At 47.4% G+C, this 26,713-nt stretch overlaps 1 protein-coding gene across 1 annotated transcript in view; it reads left to right on the top strand.

The window, feature by feature from the left end:
* LOC311135335 (zinc finger protein 423-like) overlaps window positions 1-26,713 on the top strand; it is a gene marked incomplete at its 3' end in the record, with an annotated part of 124,026 nt that overhangs the window by 90,075 nt on the left and 7,238 nt on the right. Inside the window, exons 6-7 of the mRNA XM_084169280.1 lie at window positions 24,720-24,851; window positions 26,657-26,713. Of these exons, the coding sequence (XP_084025406.1) occupies window positions 24,720-24,851; window positions 26,657-26,713 (189 nt within the window). The remainder of the gene's footprint in view (window positions 1-24,719; window positions 24,852-26,656) is intronic.

The raw sequence follows: 26,713 nt of genomic DNA, 5'->3' as shown, positions 1-26,713 counted from the left end.
GTATTTGTAAGTGCTTTAATGCTAAAAAAAAAGTACACTAAACAAAAATAGAAAAGCAACATGCAACAATTTCAAAGATTTTACTGAGTTGCAGTTCATATAAGGAATCAGTCAATTGAAATAAATAAATTAGGCCCTAATCTATTGATTTCACATGACTGGGATATGCATCTGTTGGTCGCAGATACCTTAAAAAGAAAGGTAGGTGCGTGGGTCAGAAAACCAGTCAGTATCTGGTGTGACCACCATTTGCCTCATGCAGCGCGACACATCTCCTTCGCATAGAGTTGATCAGGCTGTTGATTGTGGCCTGTGGAATGTTGTCCCACTCCTCTTCAATGGCTGTGTGAAGTTGCTGGATATTGGCGGGAACTGGAACATGCGGTCATACACATCTATCCAGAGCATCCCAGACATGCTCAATGGGTGACATGTCGGAGTATGCAGCCCATGGAAGAACTGGGACATTTTCAGCTTCCAGGAATTGTGTACAAATCCTTGCGACATGGGGCCGTGCATTATCATGATGAAACATGAGGTGATGGTGGCGGGTGAATGGCACAACAATGGGCCTCAGGATCTCGTCACGGTATATCTGTGCATTGAAATTGTCATCGATAAAATGTAATTGTGTTCGTTCTCCATAGCTTATGCCTGCCCATACCATAACCCCATCGCCACCATGGGGCACTCTGTTCACAACGTTGACATCAGCAAACTGCTCGCCATCTGCCTGGTACATTTGAAACCGGTATTCATCCGTGAAGAGCCCACTTCTCCAGCATGCCAGTGATTATCGAACGTGAGCATTTGCCCACTGAAGTCTGTTACGATGCCGAACTGCAGTCAGGTTCCCTGAGACGGTTTCTGACAGTTTGTGCAGAAATTCTTCGGTTGTGCAAACCCACAGTTTCATCAGATGTCCATGTGGCTGGTCACAGACGATCCCGCAGGTGAAGAGGCCGGATGTGGAGATCCTAGGCTGGCGTGGTTACACGTGGTCTGCGGTTGTGAGGCCAGTTGGACGTACTGCCAAATACTCTAAAACGACATTGGAGCACAACATTTGAGAGAAATACGTTTTTTGTGCATATGAAAAATGTCTGGGATCTTTTATTTCAGCTCATGAAACATGGGACCAACACTTTACATGTTGCCTTTACATTTTTATTGCAATATGCTATTTCGCAAATGTTTTACTCTGTTACCATGTAACTCCATTACCATGTAACTCCATTACCGTGTAACTCCAACTCCGTTACCATGTAACTCCATTACTGAAAATCTCTTTGGATTATCTATATTTCCATGATGAAATATTACATCAAATGATACCAAAATGGGTGTTGATATAGTCAGCTAAGTACTTTTTCAGATGATATGTTACATAATGGATAATCACTAAAGAACCGCATATTATGCAGGTTTGCATATATCCCCCAAAATAGATGCTAACTGGCTGTGACTCCGTTACCAAGCACTCATTTGAGATTTTTTGCATGAGATATATTTGGACATTTATTTGTTAGTATAGTATTGCATTAAAGCACTTACAAATACCCATAAAACCCACAAAACATACATGGCATTAAGACTGATTGTAAAACATGGCCGTTTTTATAGTGAGAGTGTGACTCTGTTACCGGGTGACCTTGCCCCACTGCTCCCTATGCAACTGTCCATGCATGTGTGGACATAATAGTGAATTTGTGTGTATGCATATGCATGTCATGTTTAAGTGTGGAGGGCAAGTGATGGACTCCCCAATCTGTGAGTGACAGCTGGGCAGTTTTGGGAGAGTCATGTGAGTCATAAAGGGCTGAATTAAACTCTGCTGTGCCGGACCGCTGCCAACACACACCACCATTTTAGGAAAGGCCAGTGGTGTAGTGGTGCCTGGAGAAGTGGGTATACTCTAATCTTGCCAACATTTTCACCAACGGCCTGCCCGGAGAAGGAAAGCTGCCCTATGAGAATTCTATGAGAAACAGTGACATACACTCTGAGTGACCTAACATGATACATCCCATATTGGCCTTTCCCAGTCAGACAAATCCAAGCTATACTGTGCAAGTAGGCTAATAGTAGGACTATAAATGAGTCAGAAATTCACAGGTTTCAGATTCTTCCCATTTCTTTAAAGTTTTCACTCTGGCACACGTTTGTAATAGTCCACAACAATGCTTAAACCACATCAGGAAACCACTTTTGAGGTCTGGATTTTTATTGATTTTTTAAAAGATTTTTTTGAGTGTAGGTACCGTTGAATTCAAGTGTGGCACCTAGCACTACTGTTTGATTAGTGGTATTTCTGAAGTGTACATGAGATGGAGTTTGCTAAACAAATGGCCACTGGATGATGCAAATAATCATGTAATGCTGCCAGGGATGCATGCACATACCCTCCACTACACCACAGAGAAAAGTAGAGCACAGCATCGCCAACTCTCCCTCTCCCTCTCTACCTATTTTTCGCCCTCTTTCTTGTTTCCTTCTTCCCCACCCTCCCTTTCTCCGCCCGTCCCTCCCCTTTCTGTCGACCTTCTTAGTGGGTGATTTGACCTGGAATTTTAATGAGGGGTGGAGGGGTGCAGTGGTCAGCAGTTGGCTGTGGCCCTGGTGGGTGTCAAGAACAGGAGACGCGGAGGGGGGTCCTCTACCTCTGACATTCTCCCACTGATCTCTCCTGTCTGATCACATACAGGGGTCCATTCTGGTCAGAGAGGAAGTGGGGAAATGACCGTAATAAACCAACCATGAAATGTGTTGTGGGTTAGAATCAGCTTTGATGTTATTAGTAGCTGGCAGACTGCTGATCTGGTAGCCATGTTGCATTGGCTGATGTTCTGTAGGAAAATAGAAGGAGGGAACATGAAAAGCAGAGGAGAATGACTGAATGGGCACCATTGAAAAAGAAAAAAGAGGGTGAAAGAGAGAAGAAGAGGTAGGGGGTGCAGACAGGCAGTGCTGAAAGGGTTACTGGGAGTTGAGCGGGCGGGCAGACGTTTTTGGGCTAGTTTACAGCAGCTGCGGAGCCCCGCTGGTAGATTAAAAGCGGCTCCCGGGCCCGAATGAAGTACATCAGAGCCCCCACCAAGCCAGGGCCGAGGGCTGGGAGGGGCCCAACACAGCTGTCACCCAGGCCAAACTTTCCCAGCAGCCCTGGGAGCACAGGACGGCCAGGCCCTAAAGAACCAAGCCCAGCCCAGGACGGTTGGAGGGTTGGGAGGGTAGTTGGTGGCTAATCATTTGTTTACAGAGGATCAACAGCCGTATGGGAGTTGCAGGTGCAATTTAGGACAGGAGAATGTATTTTGCTGTTCTGTATTACTACAGGCTTTAGAATGGTCATGTGGGTTAAACCCTGGGGAAACGGATGATTTTAGAGTGAACAAGCTCTCCACAATACCTCTCCAGTCCTGTCTGTCATTAAGGTCCAATGGTCAGTGTTGAACCCAGCCTTCGTCACAGCTCAGTGGTACAGCAGTGATCCACAGAGGCCGGGGTGGGGGGTGGGGGGGGGGGGGGGGGGAGCGGAACAGCAGCGAGCACAGCCACATGCAAGGAGTGTGACGCATAGCAAACAGATGCTGCTCACATCATATTGTCTTGTCAGATTTGGTTTTGTTTTCGTGTGTAAAGTATTCTCTTGTACATTGACACACAGGCGCACACACACATATTCCCAGACACACACTGACAGGCTCTCGTCATGGGGGACTGGGGCTTGCTGAGGAGGCTGGAGTCAGTGGGTCTCTGTGGGCTGGGCATGGGGGACCTCTGTCACGCACACATGCCCTCACCCATGAAAACAGAACAATGACACTGGAGCTCACCTCATAAACAAACCATGCACACATGTCTCTAGTCTATTATAAAGCTGCAGCACCACAAGAATACTAACCCTGGTGAGTACCCTCCTTTTGTTGTTGCTGTGTGGTGTGGGGAGGTTGTGTGTGAGCGTGCGTGCATGTGTTAGTATTGTGTACTTTGTGTGTTCGCGTGTGTGTGTATCGGCATCTCAGATCCTGATGAAAGCGTGCGGGCGGTGCCAGTGTCCTGTCCTGTAGATGAATGAGGCTCGGCCTCCCTGGACGCGGTTGGCCTTGCCACGCTGTGGCCCCTCCCCTCCTGGTCTCTGCACGGCGCCCGGCAGGACAGCCAGACCAATCGAAGGGCTGACAAGAGAGCCTTTTGATTTGTGGGGAAAGGCTCTGTCCAGCTGGGAGGGGGGACGACACGCTGATCACCAGTGTGGGCATTCAGCCCTACTAAGGGAGGGATGGAGGGGAAAGGGAAGACAGGAGGACATGGATTTGGCAGCACACAGACATGGTCTTTCCATAATGGTGGACTTGAGCCATTCCACCCACATCCCTATTCTGTTGGGCTCCTCCACTGTGGAGGCATTCTAGAGCTCCATTCCTCTGGTTTAAGACATTCTAGAGCTCCATTCCTCTGGTTTAAGACATTCTAGAGCTCCATTCCTCTGGTTTAAGACATTCTAGAGCTCCATTCCTCTGGTTTAAGACATTCTAGAGCTCCATTCCTCTGGTTTAGGGGCTGGCAGTCTAGTATGTGTGCTTGGGAACAGTGCGGACAAATGATGTAGTGTTGGGAGATTCATTCCTGCCTCAGATAAATATTGGCCTAAAGCATAAGACCCTAACCCAATTTAGAGAATGGAGAGCAGTTCATAGCATCTGACAAATATGACTCTTGTTTTCCACAGCTTCCCTCTTTCTTAATGGCATCCTCCATTTTATCTCAGTCCCTTCTCTCTTTCTGCCTGTGCTGTTTTTCCCCCCCTGCCTCTCTTCTTCTCCAGCTTCCCTCCATCTCTCTACCTCCCTGGGAGAGTAAATCCCTCTCTTCGGAGGAGTGTTTGGAGGAGTGTTGGGGCTTAGATGTGACTTCCCGCTTGGTTTCTTCATGAGCCCTCCACCCCCCCCCCCCCTACCCCCCCACCCCCCTCCCTCCATCCCCTTCTGCTTTAATCCAGAAACAGCACAGGCCCTTTTCCCAGCTTTTCCCCATTTTGTGTTTTTGAGTGAGGAGGGGGGTAGTTATTAGGATTTATTTCTCTCTTTTGCTCTGTTCATTTGAACATGCTCTCTCTCCTCTCCCCTCTGGGCTGAGTCTCTGTCTGAGGATAGTGTGCTTATCTATGGAGAGACGTGGGAAGAGAAGAGAGAGGACCAGAGAGAGAGAGAGAGTGAGAGCGGGAGGATAGGAAGGAGAAATTGCTGTCCTTTTGTGATGGGCCTCTCTACTGTGCATCTGGGGCCTGTGTGAGTCTTTGTCCTGTACTGTGGTGATACTGGGTATGAGGCAGTGTAGTGTGGCAGGCCCAGGCCCTATCCACGTGGCTGAGACCGCAGACTATCAGGATATCGCTACCACCAGGGTCAGGAAGCTGTCCCACTGTACGGATATTACCCCAGTAAGCCTGTGTGACTTTGGGAAGCAGACAGTCAGTGGCAGACACAGTGAGGCCCAATGCCTGATCATAGAGGAGAAGGATGTCTTTGATGGTGTGGGGTTATTTTAATCAGGCATTACCTCTGTGGAGGTGTTGAAGAGGGAGGCAGAGGGCACCCTAACCTGATGGCTGAGGCTGTTTGTCCTCTCTCTTCCCTCGTAGTGCCAACACTGGTGAAAAATGCCCCCTCTCCCAATGTGAGGTACTTATGGATTAGCTCAGGTGTGACCGGCACCGCTCCCCTATGTGGTGTGTGGTCGTGGCTTAGAGATGTGTGTCATTGACTGTGACCTGTAAGTGTGCGTGTGTATTTGTGTGTGTGTGTGTGTGTGTGTATGTGTATGGACCTTATTAGCATGCTGTGGGAGGTATGTTGTGGAGCCGGGGCTGGCAGGGATTAAAGAGACTTTACTGTCACCATCCCCAGGAGAGTGAGCAGAGAGAACACACTGACATGGGCATACAGGAGCCAGATTAGAGCTCATCCCCCCACAAACACAGAGGGATAAACACACACACACAACCCCGCTCACATGGGCACACACGTACCCACACAATCTACAGAGGCCAGATATGAGCAGAGCCCCCCGCAATCACAAATAAATACACACACATGAACACTGGCACACATACGCACAAAGACACATGCACAGACTCTGTGCTGTCCTCCTCCACTCCCCTCCCTCCACCCCAGCCCTCTCCCAGATGCCCCCCCTGATTGGCCCATCTCCTGGAGCAGACTGTGGCATGAGGAGGAGGAGGAGGAGGGGGTGAGAGTGTCAGGGGAGAACAGAGTGGAGCAGAAAGAATGTACCCCTCACAGTGGGGAGCGCCAGCCTGCCCTAGGCCCCCAGGGGCCTCACCCCTCACCCCCTTCCTCCCTCCCTCTGTTTCTCCGTCGCTCGCTCCCTCTCTCCCCCTGGTGTTTGGACAGCTGTGGGCATAGATCGGGTTACAGGTGGCGCTGGTACTTCCTCTGCACTGGCAGACAGGCAGGCCTCTCTCTGTGCTCAGTGTCTGGTTGTCATTACCGCTGTGGCTCCACAGGAAGTCAGCCCAGCTCTTCTCTTCCTGTGCTGGGCTCTGCTGGACTGTGCTCGTGGAGGGAGGGACGCTGGACCTCAGGGAACAGACCCTGCTGGGCGGCCATGGAAACCCTGTCCACTCTACGTTCTAAGTCCCAAGCTCTCAGGACAATAGGCTGGGTGGGAGAGGAGTTGACGGGCTGAGGCTGGACCACTGACTCTCTGGCTGCAGTAGGGGCTATACTAAGAAATGTTTGTTTGTTTCAATGATATCCCCATTAAATAAAACAATTTATATTAGAAATCTTAACTAATCTAAAATGTCTAAGGATTTTAGTTGTTTGCAAGTAAGTAACACCTAGCCTAACTATCAGACTGCTGTGGAGGGAAGCAGTACTGACAGGTAGGCAGATTTGTGGTGGAGTCTCCACTGTTTAGTGTGTGTTCATTTAGCATTTTATCTATCTACCCATGAGCTACTGTATACCTGTTAATGAGGTCTCTATTCAGATGAGCTACTTTATACCTGTTAATGAGGTCTCCATTCAGATGAGCTACTGTATACTTGTTAATGAGGTCTCCATTCAGATGAGCTACTGTATACTTGTTAATGAGGTCTCCATTCAGATGAGCTACTGTATACCTGTTAATGAGGTCTCCATTCAGATGAGCTCCTGTATACCTGTTAATGAGGTCTCCATTCAGATGAGCTACTGTATACCTGTTAATGAGGTCTCCATTCAGATGAGCTCCTGTATACCTGTTAATGAGGTCTCCATTCAGATGAGCTCCCAGCACCATGAAGCCCAGTACTGAGACTGAGACTGAGATGGCATGGCCCCTCGCTTACTGGGGCCCTGGTGTGTGAGTGGGCTGTCAGAGATCCCTCTTTTTTTCCCCTCTCTCTCTCTCTCTCTCTCTCCCTGTCCTCCTTATACCCTCCCTTTGTCTTACACACTCAATGTGTTGCTGTCATTAAGGAAGTGCATTCCTAGCTATTCATCACACAAGGAGCATTTGAGTGGTAGACATGTATATCACTGTCTGTGTGGGTCTCTCTGTGTGATCATGTGTGTGGGAGTGAGTTAATGAGCTTTATTGAGTGTGTGGTATGTGTGGTTGCTGTCAGTGGAGTCAGATTTCAGTGGCACAAAATATTATCAATATGTTTTAATAAATCATATTCAGAATAGTTCCTCAGACACACAGGCATGTTTTGTAGTCTGATTATGCAAATATCATAAATGACGCAAACACATACTGTCCTGTAACACATTCATTCTGCAGACACCACATGTGACAGACATTAGACACTACGCACTCATGACACTCACAAAATACAACTGACAATACACACATAAGACACAATTATTGAACTTTCAACTACACATCTAATACAACAAATAGCGTAACAGAGCTGCCAACACACAACTGCCCGAACAGCTAAGCAGGGAGGGAGACGGGCGGCCTGGTGGCCCCTGGGAAGTGGGGAGAGTTGCTGTTTGATGTTGGCAGCTGATTAATGAGATGTGAGGAGTGAGATTTTGACAGGTGCTCTCTTGGTGCCTGTTTCAGGATTTGGGTTGGGGGGGGGGTGGAGAGGATGGGGGGACTCTGCACCCCCGCTGGTTACCCTTGAACACTCTGTGGAGGTGTTGACGCGCCCCGTGCTCTGCTAGCTCATGAGGGTGCTGTCGCAATTAAAGCAGCACAGCAGCGCTCCTGCAGGAGAGGAGAGCCTCCTCTCCACACGCACCCTGGCTCCACTACCAAGAGGGAGGGATGGAGGCATGAAAGGGAGGGAGGGAGGGAGGGAGGGAGGGAGGGAGGGGGGAGGGAGGAGGAGGAGGAGGAGGAGGGAGGAGGGAGGAGGGAGGGAGAGGGAGAGGGAGGGAGAGAGAGAGAGAGAGAGAGAGAGAGTCCCTGAGCTGTATTGGGTTTACCTACCCTGTTTTATAATGCAGTCAGTCCTAAGCCTGCGTTCTGTTCTGACGCATCAGGCCTGGTTGTCAGTGAGGGCTCATACTGGGACCAGCTCTTTAATTAGATCCTGATGAGGACCTTCAGGAAAAGAACCAGGTGATTGGACTTCTTATCCAAATAATTACCTCAATTAAGTCATTAAGACCCTGGGCATAGCCTAGCCCAGACCTGCCTCCCCTGTGCCACAGCATGTATCCATCCCTGATCTCACTCTGCAAGGGCTGCCTGCAATCGTTGTGTGCCAGTAGGTGTGTGTGTGATGTGGGCTAAAGGAAACTTATTCTGCTTTTGTTTCCTGCAGGATAGTGAGATACTGAGATTTCATACAGATCAAACATGCATGATTGCAAGCACATACTCACACACACACACACACAGAGGTAGGTAAGTTAATTACACTCAGCATCTGGATGTCCGTATGTGTGCTAGCCTCTAGCTGCAGTGTGGGTCTCTGTGGTTCTGAAAATGCCCAGGTGTATCATGGGGGATTAGGCTGGGGCTGCTGTGTGTGGGAGATTGGAGAGGGGAGAGCACAGAGCGCAGGCAGGCAGCCATTAGTGACTACACGGAGGTCAGTCATCCCTCCCTCCTCTTGAGTCCCACCTCACCTCACCCAACACTGCAGAGAGAGAGAGAGAGAGAGAGGGAGGGAGCCAGGTTTGTGTCCTATCACATACTGTACCTTGCAGAAAACCACCATCTCAACCAACCCACGCAGACACACAAACACACAATATCTATTTGTTACGTTACCATCCATGTCCATGAAAATACAAAGCTCCTCTGACATGTATTTGGTTAATTGTGTGTGTGATTGAGTATTTTGTTGTTGTTTTGGAGTGGGAGGGGTTCCCCCCTCGTTGTGTCTGGCTGCTGATGGTGTCCAGGTGTGCGTTAGGCTGCAGAGCAAGGAAGCACACATCTGGATGAGGATGAGCGCTCTGCACCCAGATGTGCTCCGACACACACACACACACCCCGATATACACACTGCCCCCTTTTTGGGCTGATTTTGAGAAGTGGAGCAGGGGGCGACATCAGCTGCCTGTCAGGTGTCAGTATGATGCAAACAGATGTTATTTTGATGAGGGACTGAGAGGGAGGGAACAGAGACCAAGAACAAAACAACAATGACATTATGCACAGGCTCCCCCTCTGCCCTCACTTTGACTGCAGCTCCAGCTGTTATCTGTGCGCAATGTGTTTGTGGTCGTGTGTGTAATTTATGTTAATGTATGTAATTTATAAATTGCACACTAAATACATATTTGTAGACAGGTCCTTTCTGTCACTGTTGTATTTGTACCAGTGAAGTTGTTCATTCCTTCACTTGAAGGTCATGGTAACTGTAATCTAGGCACTTTTCAAGGAACTTCTGTCACTTCAGTCCAAAGCCACAGAATCCACCAGAACAGGATGGAGGCATTCAGATGGGATTTGGTGTCTGTGACACTTTGATTCTCTGAGTCACAAGAAAAAGACTCCAAATCCCCTCTCTGACATTTTCCAGCCCACTTAAGGCGTCAGCATGCTTCAGTTCGGCTGGCGCCTAGCCGAACTTTGCTAGGCAAACCGAACGAGTGTGCTCGCATGCTCTCTTAAAAGACCTTCGCTTGAAAAACGAGAACAATAGTACTGTTTGTTTATTTTGAGACTCCGTAGCCAGTATACACTTCCTCAAAATAGTCTGAATTAATCTGAGATAATAAATCTGTCATACAGTTTTTTTGCAGAGGAGATCTTAGTCACAAAATGTTGTCATAATATACAGTGGGGGAAAAAAAGTATTTAGTCAGCCACCAATTGTGCAAGTTCTCCCACTTAAAAAGATGAGAGAGGCCTGTAATTTTCATCATAGGTACACGTCAACTATGACAGACAAAATGAGAAAAAAACATCCAGAAAATCACATTGTAGGATTTTTTATGAATTTATTTGCAAATTATGGTGGAAAATAAGTATTTGGTCAATAACAAAAGTTTCTCAATACTTTGTTATATACCCTTTGTTGGCAATGACACAGGTCAAAAGTTTTCTGTAAGTCTTCACAAGGTTTTCACACACTGTTGCTGGTATTTTGGCCCATTCCTCCATGCAGATCTCCTCTAGAGCAGTGATGTTTTGGGGCTGTCGCTGAGCAACACAGACTTTCAACTCCCTCCAAAGATTTTCTATGGGGTTGAGATCTGGAGACTGGCTAGGCCACTCCAGGACCTTGAAATGCTTCTTACGAAGCCACTCCTTCGTTGCCCGGGCGGTGTGTTTGGGATCATTGTCATGCTGAAAGACCCAGCCACGTTTCATCTTAAATGCCCTTGCTGATGGAAGGAGGTTTTCACTCAAAATCTCACGATACATGGCCCCATTCATTCTTTCCTTTACACGGATCAGTCGTCCTGGTCCCTTTGCAGAAAAACAGCCCCAAAGCATGATGTTTCCACCCCCATGCTTCACAGTAGGTATGGTGTTCTTTGGATGCAACTCAGCATTCTTTGTCCTCCAAACACGACGAGTTGAGTTTTTACCAAAAAGTTATATTTTGGTTTCATCTGACCATATGACATTCTCCCAATCCTCTTCTGGATCATCCAAATGCACTCTAGCAAACTTCAGACGGGCCTGGACATGTACTGGCTTAAGCAGGGGGACACATCTGGCACTGCAGGATTTGAGTCCCTGGCGCGTAGTGTGTTACTGATGGTAGGCTTTGTTACTTTGGTCCCAGCTCTCTGCAGGTCATTCACTAGGTCCCCCCATGTGGTTCTGGGATTTTTGCTCACCGTTCTTGTGATCATTTTGACCCCACGGGATGAGATCTTGCGTGGAGCCCCAGATCGAGGGAGATTATCAGTGGTCTTGTATGTCTTCCATTTCCTAATAATTGCTCCCACAGTTGATTTCTTCAAACCAAGCTGCTTACCTATTGCAGATTCAGTCTTCCCAGCCTGGTGCAGGTCTACAATTTTGTTTCTGGTGTCCTTTGACAGCTCTTTGATCTTAGCCATAGTGCAGTTTGGAGTGTGACTGTTTGAGGTTGTGGACAGGTGTCTTTTTATACTGATAACAAGTTCAAACAGGTGCCATTAATACAGGTAACGAGTGGAGGACAGAGGAGCCTCTTAAAGAAGAAGTTACAGGTCTGTGAGAGCCAGAAATCTTGCTTGTTTGTAGGTGACCAAATACTTATTTTCCACCATAATTTGCTAATAAATTAATAAAAAATCCTACAATGTGATTTTCTGGATTTTTTTCCCTCAATTTGTCTGTCATAGTTGACGTGTACCTATGATGAAAATTACAGGCCTCTCTCATCTTTTTAAGTGGGAGAACTTGCACAATTGGTGGCTGACTAAATACTTTTTTTCCCCACTGTATGCACGAACTGTTTCAGCTGCGAAGCATGCAGATGACTTTACTCTCCCCTCGCCCTGTCTGCAGTCACTGGGCAGCTCTGGAGACACAAACAGACCCAGACAGACCCGTCAGACAGTCAGGTACAGAGAGGAAGTAGGAGGATGAGGAATAGTAACCCCTCCACCTACTACCTGCTACCTGTACCTGGCGTCAGCCTCAGTGTGTAGGTGACACCACATTAGCCCTGGCATGGAGGGAGAGCTTTTGATTTGACTGAGGGTCTCTTAGCTGGGACAAATGAGCTTGCTAAACAGCCTCCTCCCTCCTCCCGCCTTCTATGGGGGGAAAGTAGAGAGAAAGGGAGAGGGAGGCAAAGTTAAGATGAAAAAGCGTCCTCTAAACGGGTGTGCTGACATCACGTCCTTTGTTATGGATGTGTGTGCATTAATATTGATTTATTTTGACTGGGGGTCTTTGAACATCCTGCTTGATGTCACTCCCAGGGGAAGGTCTCCCTCCACATGCCCTCATAATGCTCAGTCATCTTTAATAACTCGCATCCTTGACACACTGATATTAATATTAGTGTGTTGCTTTATACCCCTTCAAACAGCCCTGGTGTTGGGTTAGGAGCCCCTGTCTGGCTGCTATGTGGTGCCGTTAGTACACAGTGCCGGGTGAGGCAGGCAGGGCTGGGGGACTGGGTAGTAAGCTGTGTGGATCACTGGTGCAGTTTCACTCTGTGGCCTGTGTGAACTCTACAGACAGAGGTTGAGGTGCCACTGTTGACTGATGGCCTATGTTCTGTTCTGTCCTGCACTCGGCTCCACACTGCTGATAGTTAGGCTTTAATTCTTTCTGCCCCTATTAGTGGGGAATTCCAGACTCATTTGGGAATCCTCCTCACAACGATACACTTTTCAAAGGCTCTGCTGCTACACTAACTCACAAACAAAGTAGAGTTAGGAATTCTGGGAGAATAAGTTCCAGAGGAGAAGGGCATTTAAGAGCATCCTTAATACACTTGTCTTTTCCTACTGACTTTGCTGATAACTTTATTGATGACAAATGTACTTACTACCACTGTGATGTGTGGTTGTCTCACCTAACTATCTTAAGATGAATGCACGAAGTAAGTCGCTCTGGATAAGAGTGTCTGCTAAATGACTAAAATGTAAATGTAAAAATGTATAGTCTTCTTTACATCACTATCACAATATCCTCCTTTCGCTTAATCCTTTCTCTCACATCAAATTGTTGGGCACAAAGTGCTCTGCGCTGTAGGAGGGACATTTGTGGTTTTATTTCTGAGAAATGAACTCTTCTCTTCCTGGGATTACAGAGCTCTCTTGGCTTTGATCACACCGGTTTGACACCAGGCTCTACAGGCAATTGTACCTGCTCTGATTCCTTTGAATTGCTGTAGAATTATTTCAGTTTCACACCGATATACCCTCACATGTAGGAGCCATGATTGGCAGCAATTTCCTTTTCTGCTCTGTTCCCAGTATGACATTCAATTTATAGGAGTTGTGAGTTGAGTTCCTCTCTCACAACATAAAATGTATCAGAGTTATGGGGGACATAGCGTAGAGATCAGGATAACCAATTACATTTGGAATATTTTCTTACTTTTCAATAAATCATCTTGTTCTATCCTCTGGACTTGGTTCCGTTTTATTTAAATGTTTCCTCTTTACCTCCAAACCCTAACAGTAGAGTCTGCTAACACACACCAGCCAACATACACACTGCGTGAAGAGACAGAGGGAGGGTTGTAACAGTTGATGCTTCTGGCAGAGGTGCACACGCATGACCTACAAATTATTAGTGTCTTCATTAAAGCTGCATTTTTTTATCCACTCTTTTTGGAGGGGGGGTGGATGCACTGTCTGTGGTGTGTGTGTGTGTGTGTGTGTGTGTGTGTGTGTGTGTGTGTGTGTGTGTGTGTGTGTGTGTGTGTGTGTGTGTGTGTGTGTGTGTGTGTGTGTGTGTGTGTGTGTGTGTGTGTGTGTGTGTGTGTGTGTGTGTGTGTGTGTGTGTGTGTGTGTGTGTGTGTGTGTGTGTGTGTGTGTGTGTGTGTGTGTGTGTGTGTGTGTGTGTGTGTGTGTGTGTGTGTGTGTGTCTGTTTACTGTGTGTGCTGGGATGTCTATCTGTGAGTGGTGTACTGATGTAGAGTGTTACCATGGGCCGGGCGTGGAGGCCCTGAGCACAGCCCAGCGTGGTGGGGTTTGGCTGGGCTTGGCTCGGTGCCACCCGGCCCAGTGTGAAGCATCCAGAGGCAACGCACAGTTGGGCTCAGGGCAGGGGGCGGGGACAGCCAAGGTCACTCCTACTGCTCCACTCACTATTACGGCCACAGAGCAGGCACTCAGCCAGAGACCATCTCTACATCGCTCTATCTCTCTCTCTCTCGCTCTCTACATCACTCTTTTTCTCAAATGTTCTAGCTTTATTGACATGAGGGAATCAATGTTGCCAAGGCATTGTACTGGATGGGAGTTAAATAAATAATTTAATTCTGCTTGCGTTTTGTATTTATATTTTGATATGTGTATTTTTCTGTAATTTATGTAATTCATGGCTCATCTGTAAAAGAGACCTTGGTCTCAGTATAATTCCCCCCCAAAATAAAAAGTAATCCTTTAATAAAGAATTCCTTCAATTGTCTTTCTCCATTTTTCCCCAGATTTCCCCAGTCCTCCCCTGGTATATAGTTATCTCCTCTACCGCTCTATTTTTCTCTACATCCTCTCGCTCTCTCTCTCCCCTCCCCCGCCTTCTCTTTTTCTGTCGCTCTCTCACTCTCTCGCTCTCTCTCGCTCTCTCTCTCTGGAGGTACAGATGGACACATTTGCAGGTTAACTTGAACAGCAGGAGGTGCATTATTAGCATCCTGCTGCTTCCTCATATTTGCTCAGATTCTTTCTCCCCCTCCTTGGCGGCCAGATAATTCACAACCAGCCGGCTAAAGACTGAGTTGGTGTTCTAATGAAAAAGGAACAAACAAAGGGAAGAGCAGGGCAGCAGGCACACACAACCCTGGCTGACGATCGCTAGCTACAAAGTAGGGTGGGATGTCTTTTGCATATCTGCGTGATCGCTCAAATCTGCTGCCATTGGGGTTGTTGTTTGTGATTATTTCCCCTCACAGCTGAGGAGGAGGGGGGGGACAGGAAATTAAGTCCCAGGAATCTGCCATCTCCCTTAGGGAAGAGATGACAATGAGAAATTGTTGTGGAATGGTTCATGGAGATTGCTTTTTAGCCGCATTTGGGAGATCTACTGTGGATAACCCCCCCCCCTCCCCCAGTGCAACCAGGGGCGTAGGATTAGGCATTTACATGCATACACACATGTATACAGATGAACACACACACACACATACCACAGCATGGTAGGATTAGATATACACACATAAAAGCACAGAAATGTGGACACACACACCAATACACACAGTGCAGTGGCATTGTTGGCATGGCTGTGTGGTATGCTCTGTCGGTACAGGGAAACGTTCTCTCAGATGAAGCTGTCTTCAGTGTAGTGATGGTCCACCACCACTGTGTTAATGATCTCTTTTTGCAAAATGTGTTTGAATACTATACTACTACAGACTATATCTTGCAGCCAGTGAGGGTAGTGGAGCGCCTTGTGAAGATTGATGACCAGTCTGTGGTGTTAGTTGTGAGTCCGGCCAGATGCCTCTCTAGCAGCCCACAGCACCAGGCCTCAGATTCAGGATGTATCTCTCAGACCAGGGTTGTCCAGGAAAACAGGCCAGCAGCAGCCAGGCAGCAGCCTAGACCACCATTTACAACACTCCTAATTACACTATCTTCTTTATCTACATAATCTTCAATCACCTCAATTAGCAATCTGGGATGGGTGTGTTTGTGTAGATATATTCTGTGTGTGTGTGTGTTTACACCTATTAAAGTTGAGTCTTGGGCATGGAATAAGTGCTGAGTTTCACCTTGAGGTCAGTGGGCAGCAGGTTAGATCAGCGGGTGTATGTTAAGCGGCAGTGCATTTTGCATGAGCAATATCAATGAGTAAAATAACCATCATATTTTCCATCATTTACTTGGTTTAGTTGTCTCCTTATTACAGATTCTTAGTTTTGGCACAGATCTGTGCTAAAAATCTTGTCCCTCAATCTCAGAAACAGCTGTGTTTGTCAGCAAGGGCCAGAGAAAGCTCCAGTCACACATAACTGTATAAAAAGAACACATTATTCACACCAGCCTTGATTACAGGTTACAGTCAATCGCTGTTGCCACGGTGATTAGCCGTAGATACAGAACAGAAGCGCTTGGTAACCTGGTTGGATGGGTTATGATGATGGATGTTGCTGCTCTCTGTGGGAACTACCACAGAGTCACAATGCCTTCCACTGGAGAGAGTGATGTTGGTAGTCGGTTAATGTCAGTTAGAACATACACTGAGTATACCAAACGTTAGGAACATCTTCCTAATATTGAGTTGCACCCACCCCACATTTTGCCCTCAGAACAGCCTCAATTTGTCGGGGCATGGTGTCAAAAGCATTCCACAGGGAAGCTGGCCCATGTTAACTCCAATGCTTCCCACAGTTGTGTCAAGTTGGCTGGATGTCCTTTGGGTGGTGGACCATTCTTCATACACACGGGAAACTGTTGAGTGTGAAAAATCCATACCTTGTTCAAAGGAACTTCAATCTTTTGTCTTGCCCATTCACCCTCTGAATGGCACACATACATGTCTGAATGACTCACATCCATGTCTCAATTGTCTCAAGACTTTAAAATCCTTCTTTAACCTGTATCCTCCCCTTCATCTACACTGATTGAAGGGGATTTAACAGGTGACATCAATAAGGGATCATAGCTTTCACTTGGTCAGTCTATATCATGGAAAGAGCAGGTGTTCTCAATGTTTTGTATACTCAGTGTATGTTCCCAAATATAACTTTTAAATTATTACTGAGGTGTTATGTAGGGCCTGTGTGTCAGTGACTCATAATGTGGCCTATCTGCAGCCTTTATGGACAGGCTGTGGGCTGCTAATGTGGGCTATAAGACAGAGGCATATGGAAACATATGGATGGGGTCAGTAAGAGGTAGAGGAGGGAAGATATAGAGCGACACTTGAAGTAAATGGAGGCCCTGGGAGTGACTGGCACTTATAAAGACTTATCATATGGCAGTTTTATTGGTGCGCTGATTAGAGCTATTCCCACATGGGCACTTCTGAGCATTCAATTAACATTCAAAACACAAATATCTGTGCATACATTATACTCCCCGCTCATAACAATCAGTCTGGGCTGTGTGGTGTTATTGTGTAAGTTTGGCATTTGAAAATATAATTTCCATATTTTCACTCTCGCTTTAACCTAGCTCTGACAGACTATTGATTACTGGATTGTTGGGTTTGGAGCTTGCAAGAAAGGCATTTCACTGTTCTTGTGCACGTACAAATATATATATATATATAGAAACATATACATTTTTCGACCCTGAGATTTAAATTGACATTTAATTTACTTTTTGATTTGCAGATGTTTTTTCTTCATATGGCTGTCATTATTATGGCGTGTACTCAAGATCCCTAAACATAATCATCTTGTCACCATATGCATATAGGCTGCTAGGTGTAAGCCGAGAACACGCAGCACATCCAGGCTTATTTAGTTGATTATTTCTCTGGCGTTGGCTGGGGGGCCCCTGCCTGTGTCTCTGTGTGCTGCCTCTTTATCTGCGTGTGTGTGGGGGAAATGAGAAGCAGCTCACCCAGGGAGAGAGGCCTGGATGGACAGCGGGCGGCCAGGGCCAAACAGGGCTGCTGGGCAGGGGGCGCGGGACTACTGCCTAACCCTGATTGGTGGAGCCGAGGTGTTGGGGAGGAGGGATGAGATGGGATTGGTTGGAGGTGGGGAGTTGATGTGAGGTAGAGAAGTGTAGTGGTTAGTAGTTCAGTATAATAGAACTAGGAGGATTATTGAGGACCTTGTCAGAGATGAGGGTGGTCTTGGAGATGAAGGATTCCAGTCCCAGAGGCTTTTGTACTATGGCTCCTGTCCTGCAGTTCAGAGTGGGCAGTTTGGTCCATTGACCTTGCAGTGTGTCAACAGACCCAATATGTGCACCTACCATGGTGGACATTTTCCCACTGTTCCCCAAGTACACCAGTCTTTAGGTCACAAGCTCGCCAAAAGTGTGTCAAGCAGTGGTGGTCGGTGCCGTTTTAAGATGAGGGAGGACGATACTTTTTTTAATGAGCATGGACTTATTTCTATTACAGTATATTGGATGACTGTCATTCACATTCTATTCACCCAGTTCAATCTAATATCGATAGGTTTAGGCTACTACATGATACTAAAATGTTCCCTATACCCATCATGAGGTTGCTACAACCTAGCCTATGAATGAAAGTTTACAACATAGGTGCACACAGGTTGAGAGAAAGATTTGAGGTGACAGTGACACATTCAATACCGCCTTGCACACTCTTGCCTGCATCTAGCTGATCTAGGGTGTAATCATTAGCCCAACAGTTGCAAACGAGAGTTTCTATTGGACAAATTCAGGTATGTTTATCCCTGTTTCATTCCGTTTGCTTCTGTTTATAAACCATTGAACGCTGCTGGCACCCGCCCACCCGACTAGAATCACTACTCTCGACGGGTCTGACCTAGAGTATGTGGACAACTACAAATACCTAGGTGTCTGGTTAGACTGTAAACTCTCCTTCCAGACTCACATTAAGCATCTCCAATCCAAAGTTAAATCTAGAATCTGCTTCCTATTTCGCAACAAAGCCTCCTTCACTCATGCTGCCAAACATGCCCTCGTAAAACTGACTATCCTACCGATCCTTGACTTCGGCGATGTCATTTACAAAATAGCCTCCAACACTCTACTCAGCAAATTGGATGTAGTCTATCACAGTGCCATCCGTTTTGTCACCAAAGCCCCATATACTACCCACCACTGTGACCTGTACGCTCTTGTTGGCTGGTCCTCACTACATATTCGTCGCCAAACCCACTGGCTCCAGGCCATCTATAAATCACTGCTAGGCAAATCCTAGCCTTATCTTAGCTCATTGGTCACCATAGCAACACCCACCCGTAGTATACGCTCCAGCAGGTATATCTCACTGGTCATCCCCAAAGCCAACACCTCCTTTGGCCGCCATTCCTTCCAGTTCTCTGCTACCAATGACTGGAACGAATTGCAAAAATCTCTGAAGCTGGAGACTCTTATCTCCCTCACTAACTTTAAGCATCAGTTGTCAGAGCACCTTACCGATCACTGCACCTGTACACAGCCCATCTGAAATTAGCCCACCCTTCTACCTCATCCCCATATTGTTATTTATTTTGCTCATTTGCACCCCAATATCTCTATTTGCACATCATCTCTTGCACATCTATCAGTCCAGTGTTAATACTAATTGTAATTATTTTGCACTATGGCCTATTTATTGCCTTACCTCCATAACTTGCTACATTTGCACACACTGTATATATATTTTCTGTTGTATTTTTGACTTTGTTTTGTTTTACCCCATATGTAACTCTGTTGTTGTTTTTATCGCACTGTTTTTGTTTTATCTTGGCCAGGTCGCAGTTGTAAATGAGAACTTGTTCTCAACTGGCTTACCTGGTTAAATAAAGGTGAAATATAAAATAAAAAAATGGATCACACGTGAATAGTTCACTTTCATAGTCACATACAGCTTGTTGTAGTCACATACAGCTTGTTGTAGTCACATACAGCTTGTTGTAGTCACATACAGCTTGTTGTAGTCACATACAGCTTGTTGTAGTCACATACAGCTTGTTGTAGTCACATACAGCTTGTTGTAGTCACATACAGCTCGTTGTAGTCACATACAGCTTGTTGTAGTCACATACAGCTCGTTGTAGTCACATACAGCTCGTTGTATTCCTTAGCTCATCTACTCGCTCTGCTCCTCTCACCTTTTCCCTTCACTTGTGGACTTCAATGCACAACGCATCAGCTGTCTGTGACCAGGCGAAAAAACCTTTCCAAGCCAAACCTTCATATCATAACCGGTACACACAGCCTAAATCGTTGTCACCATATTAGCTAAAGTAACGCCATAGTCAACATAGCTAATATAACTAACACGTTAGTAAGCATGCTACAATCATGCAGTACAGTGTACAGTCAGTAAGCAGTTTAGCAGTTACACCGGCGGGCCCCGGTGGCAATAACTTAGTAAAACCAAAAGCCTACCTTGACTTGGAAGAGTGTTGGATAGTCATAGCCAGTTAGCTAACATAGCATCCCTCTGTTTGAGGCGGGTGTTTGAGTAGGCTAAACTAGCTAGCTGCATTTGCTAGCTAAGTAAGTGAAAGTGGAAAAAAAAGGACAAAATATAGCTAGCTCTCTCTCTTGCTCCTCCTTCATTTTTTAAGAAATTAATTTGTTCAAAACTGTTCAACTATTGTCTTTCTCTCTCTTTGAGTCAACTACTCACCACATTTTATGCACTGCAGTGCTAGCTAACTGTAGCTTATGCTTTCAGTACTAGATTCATTATCTGATCCTTTGATTGGGTGGACAACATGTCAGTTCATGCTGCAAGAGCTCTGATAGGTTGGAAGATGTCCTCCGGAAGTTGTCATAATTATTGTGTAAGTCTATGGAAGGGCGTGAGAACCATGAGCTACAGTAGCTGTCCTCCAGCTACATCATGGTGCTACCCTACAGTGCTGTTGCAGCTACTGTAGACCGTCATTGCAAAACAGTGTGTTTTAATCAATTATTTGGTGCCGTGAATATATTTTGTATAGTTTAATCTAAAAAGGATAACTTTTTTAATGTTTCACTATTTAAAATAATTCTGAAATTCACTGAGGAGGATGGTCCTCCCCTTCCTCTGAGGAACCTCCACTGGTGTCAAGGAATAGCAGGTAGGTCTTTTTTTTAAGAACTTATTTCGATGGAGGGAGTTGGTGAGAGGTGGGGGGATGATGGAGTGAGGGGGGGAGGAGCGGCGAATGTGCTTTGGAAGAGGAGTTTGTTTGTGTGTTTGCATGAAGTTTCTACAGGGTGGAGAGATCCAGCATCCTACTGTTATGTAATCTGATAGGAGATTCCAAGCTGGTCAGCTCCATATGCTGTCCACGTCTGCCAAAAATGTCTGGAGCCGGGGACTCCATCACGCTTGGCCGCCGGAGAGTGAGCTCCGGAAATATTTACTACAGATAATAGGAAACGTGTGAACCAGAGCCGTGGCCAGGAGAGAGGGAGAGGAATGAAGAGAAGAATAGAGAGAGGGATAGTCACTAGCAGAGTCACTAAACTGGTGATCGAAGAGAAGTGAATAGCGAGGACGGACGGACTGGCAGACGGAGAGTTTGTTTGTGTGTAAACAAGATGTTTGTGTCAGAGAGAGATTGAGTGAACGCGAGTGAGAGTCTATATGTGTGGGTGTTAGGAGCTCCAGGGATCACCTCAGCATTGCAGCATTCTGTGTGTGTGTATGCGGATGTGTGTGCGTCTGAGAGGGAGAGTAGAGGTGGAGAGCTCTTGGGACCCCTCCAGCTCTGCAGCAGGGTGTGTGTGTGTGTGTGTGCATGCCTGTGTGTATACTCTGGCTCACATTGCCGCCCCCACCACCATGGGTCAAGCTCAGAATGCCTCGATTTCGCCCTCCTCTCCCTCTGTTTCCATGGCAACACACCTTGAGCTAACCCCCTAGAGGAGCCCAGCACCTCCATCTCACCACTTCAACCACTCAGCCCTCCTGCCCCCCCTCCCTCCCTCTGCTCTCCCCTGGTATCTCTCTTGCTGTCCCTGCCATCAATCGCCAGGCCGGGCTTTAGGCCGCAGGCAAGCTCCCAACCAAGGAGCTCATTTGTGTGCCAGTGCACGCTGCAGGGTGTTGTGGGTGTATGGGGGAGAGGAGCCGACAGGGGGAGGTGATGGGAGGAGGGGGGGCTTGTGTAGAAGGGACCGTCCCAGGGGAGGGCTGCGAGTCAGGGCGCCACCTGGCTCCCTCTGGTCAATTAGCTGGAAGCAGCAACGCCACAGTAGTGTTTGTGCAGGGTAAGAATCCTGTTCAGTTGGTGGAATAACAATTTAGGAATAATGCATAAATATTGTTTCTTCACACCTTTCCTTTCTCCATCGCTGCAAGGCCCTCAATCTCTCTATCCACCTCAGTCTGTATTCCATTACCTTCTTTCTTTCACTGTATCCCTCTCTTTCTTCTCCCCTCTCTCTTCCTCACTCTCCCATCCCCTTTCCATGTCTCACACTGTCTCTCTCTCGCTCTCCCTCCGTCTCACTCCCTCTCTCTTTCCCATTAGTGTCCTGGCAAGCCCTCATCAGTAATTCTGTGTATATGTGGCGGCGTCATGCCATTTCTCAATTAAGATGGTGCATACCTTAGGAGGTGGGGAAGGTTTTCCCCCTCTGAATTGGAGTTAAATGTTCTCCCGCTCTCTCTATCTCGCTCTTCTTCTCTTCACTCTGCATACTGATCAAGCCTCTTAACAGATCAGTGTGTTTTCCCCTGTTCTTTTCTTTCCTACTCTTGAAGTGGGGCCTTTGAAGGATGAAATGTCCTGTAGCTATTTAACCTCTCCCTTCTGCCATACTAATGACGACTCTATAGGCTGCTAGTACCAAACATCCCTACACTCATCTAATGGGCCAAATCTGGAAACCTCTTACTTGTGGTTAATCAATTGAACCGGTTAGCGCTAGTAGTCTAATAGTCACATAATGGCAAAGATAAGAGATCAACCACTAATAAGGATTGTATGTATGATAGTCTGCATCAGTGATTTGTATAGCAGTGTAGTAATTACTATATATGTTATGCACTTTCTGCAAGTTGAATATAGTTTGGTTTTGTTTGCTAGTTTAGTGAAACTACCAGGACTCACCTTCACCAAACATCTGCCCTCCTTCCCTCCCATCCTGGCCCAGCGTGGGCCTCCCGGGGTAGGAGCCATACAGCTGTGTGGCGGTCTCGCGGCTCAAATGCTCTCCCAGACACAATGCGGGCCATCAGGACGTTTCAGGGTCCTGTCATCTCTCCATGGTTCCCTCCCTCCCCCCACACACACACACACACAGCCCAACCGACCCAGCCCCAGTCCGCTTTGTGTCTGTCAGTGCACGGCCCATCAGCCCTCCCTCCCCGCTCTGAAAGTGAGGACAGACCGAGTACACTCCCCACTCACTGATCAAAACCACTGTATTTGTCATAGAAAATACATTACTTTCATAGAACACACACACAAACGCTTTGGGCCCCCTCACTCTGCGCCCTCGGCCCTTGTCAGACAGCCCAATTATCCCCCTGCTCTCTGTACTGAGCTCAGTTCTCTCTTTACTCATAGTTGTCTTAAATTCTCCCTATGTCTCCCGTACATAACCCTCATTTCACCTTGGTTTTAATTGTTGGACCTGTATGCTAGATCTATTGTCAGTTGGTGTTTATAGATCAGTATTCTATTGGACAGTTGGTATTTGTAGGTCAGTATTCTATTGGTCAGTTGGTATTTGTAGGTCAGTATTCTATTGGTCAGTTGGTGTTTGTAGGTCAGGATTCTATTGGTCAGTTGGTGCTGTTGATTGTGGTTGTGGCTCTAGGGTTTTCTCTCGGAGACAGTTCTGAGGGAATCTGTCTCTGGGTTTATGAGAAATTTCACCTGCTGCTTCAATCTTGCCTCAATTTAATATTTTAAATGGTAATCAACCTCCATCTCAGGGTGGTTTGGGACCGAAAGGCATCCCACCCAAAAGTGATGTCTTTGAGGAAGCAGCAGCGGGGACGGGCAGAGCAAAGGAGTGCCCTCGCCTGCACCCAGCCCCCACACCCCCCTCCTTCCCCTAGCCATTCAGACAGGGATTAAGTCACACTTGTGGAGGCCTTTGAGACAGAGAGGAGATTGGAATCAGTGGAGGTGGTTTGGGTATTGGGGGGGGGGGGGGGGTCAGGGATGTTTGATTGAAGACTTTATTAACCCTGCGTGCCCCTGTTGCTGAGCAGTGGGGCACCTCGGGGCATGGAGGGAGGCTCTCTATGGTGGGACGGCAGGGGAGACAGGGGAGGCTGCCATCAGGGGGGACAGAGACAGGCAGCGGTGTCTTCCACGGTTCGGGACTCAGCGGGGGGCTAGGATTGGGGCGCAGTGGAGGCAATCTGATGGCGCGGGAGCGGGTGCGGCTCGGTCCTGTGTGATGCTCGGCCGATAAGACAGGAGCGGAGGCGCCCAGCCAGGACCCAACGCCCACCTTTCATCTGTCCCACGGTGGAGGGGGCCGCTGATGGCATTCATGCAGGCTTAAAATAGAGAGGCAAGCAGGGGGAGGGCACATAGCCCAGACCACTGGGGGTGGCAGGCAATTACCGGCCGGGAGAGAAGCGGCACTGAGAGAAGGGGAGGGAGGGGAGCGGGCCGGTCACACAGGCCAGATCTGGACCGGAGAGAGGAGAGGATGGAGGGAAAGACGCAAGGAAGGACGGACAGCCCTCTCTCAGTAGGATGCAGACTGGACCTGTTAGTGCGGGATCATGGTATCCCTGTCTGAGCTCTGGGCTCTGTGACAGGGACATTGTGGCCAAGGCAGAGGGACAGGCATGTGTTGGTGCTGTGCCACGTGCTGCAGCATGAGCAGGCAAGCAGGAGAGAGGCAATGATTGAATTGAACTGCTATACTTTAGTACACAAACGTACCTGTACATGAGCTTACACTTTTCCTTTTGTGTCTGTGTATTTGTGTGTGTGTGTGTGTGTGTGTGTGTGTGTGTGTTTGACGATAATGTGTGTGTATAATATGTTTCTCCCCGCCTTCACTTTCTGACCCTCCTTGTTGTATGGTGTGTTCTTCTTTTGCAGAGGAAGGCATCAATCACGAGTGCAAGCTGTGTAACCAGATGTTTGACTCTCCGGCCAAGCTCCTGTGTCACCTGATCGAGCACAGCTTCGAGGGCATGGGCGGCACCTTCAAGTGTCCCGTCTGCTTCACAGGTGAGGGGTCGGGGTGGGGCATCAGAGGGGGGCCAGGTGGAGGGCAGTCAAGGTGCTTGAGTGTCTGACCAACATTAACATACACACATAGACACAATATGAACACATGTTCCACTAGATCTGCAGGCCCACACACGGTGTTGCACTGCACTTTCTCACCCATTGAATAGCAGAGATGCTAAGACATGGACCCAGATAAATCCTCTCCACCTCCCTATTCCTCTCCCCATACCTTCCACCCTATACCCCCTCCTGTGCTAACATGTAGTCCTCCTCCTCCACTACTTAATTGAACTGTATTAACGATCAGTTCAGTGGGAGGTAAAGAGTTGGGTTGGAGAGATGTCCTGTCTCAGGAAAGACATGGATGTCCATGTAGTAAAGAATTAGCCAAGATATAAAAAACTCACTCCATACATTGGAATCAAGTCCATTGTGCAAGATAGTGAAAATATTATGTCAAATAGCCAAGCCGCAGGAGACCTAGCAGAGATATTCCACACTCTGTGCTTCTGAGATGGAGAACTCAGGTCCTTTATCAGTCCTGTCGTGCTGATGGGAAAGTTAATTAGAGCTGATTTACCCAAGGTGCAACAGGGTGTGATGTCCGCCTTGAGTAGGCCAGACTCACACTGTCAGCTCCACTCAGTCACAGCCACAGCCATAGTCACAGGGCAGGGTTGGCCGAGCACAGAGACTAGCCCAGCCACAGTCGGCATGATTCAGTCATAGGCACAGTCACAGCGACCATCACAGGGAACCGGCACAGGGCAGGCCAGGTGTAGCCAAGACTAGCAGGCCAAGCAGAGCGGCTCAAGGTTCTTCAGGTTTGGCCGTGGTCCCCTGTGTCTGCTGTGCCCCAGATCAGAAAGGCCCTGAGAGGTCAGAGAATAAAGAGCAGGTTGAAAGACGAGGGCAACTAATCCTCTATGGCCGTCCGGCTGTTTTAGGGGCCCTCTGTACGTGTCCTCCGAGTTAAGCAGCCAGGGCTCTTCAGGTAGCAGGCTCAAAGTCACATTGGACCTCCAGCTCCCCTGTGGGAATCAGAAATCATTATAGACACTGAGACACAGACATGGCTGACTGTTGTCTGTCTTTATCCATTGTCTTATGTCTATTTCTCTTACTTCCTGTTTGTCTGCTTTTTTGTGTTTCTCTCTCTGTTTCTCTAGCAATTGGAAATCCCAATCCCAAGCTGTCTGTCTGAGAGTACCTGCTTATATGTGTCTGTTGGTTTCTGTTAGTCTGTCTGCATCAGAATACTTACTAAATTATAATCTCAGACCACGAAGCAGGCCCCCCTTGTCTCTCTCTCTCTCAATAGTTGTTTGGTTGTGTTCATCCCCCACCCCCACTCCCTTCCCCCACAGGTACACAGCACTCTTTTTAAAAGTTTAACTCTATTCCTGTGCGGGTTATGAATAAGTAAGGGGGTGCTGCTCCTTTGGGGAGGGTTAATAATTCAGACTCTCCACACACACACACACACAGCAAACTTAAGTTTACTGAAACAAAACAGAAAAAAACACAGGAGGGATGGTCTGCATGTTGTCTTACCTCCCCATCTCTCCATATCTCATCTCCTCCCGGTCTTTTCTCTATTTATATTTACGCTGTTGAAGTTGTTGTTTTAGTGCAATGAGTGTCTTTCCCTCGCCTCTGTATTTGCACAGAGAGCGACAGATTCCCACTTTTCCTCCATAGTTCATTCAGTAACCTAGCTCACTTTTTAGCATAACTCTGCCCTGTGACCAGTTCTTTTAATCCGAAACCAATCATCTAACACACCCTCTCCTTCCCCCCAGTCTTTGTCCAGGCCAATAAGCTGCAGCAGCACATCTTTGCCGTCCACGGTCAGGAGG

Source organism: Coregonus lavaretus (genome assembly GCF_964263955.1).
Source record: "Coregonus lavaretus genome assembly, chromosome: 9".
Lineage (NCBI taxonomy): Eukaryota > Metazoa > Chordata > Actinopteri > Salmoniformes > Salmonidae > Coregonus > Coregonus lavaretus.
The sequence above is the reverse complement of the archived record's forward strand: the minus strand, read 5'-3'. Positions and strand labels throughout refer to the sequence as shown.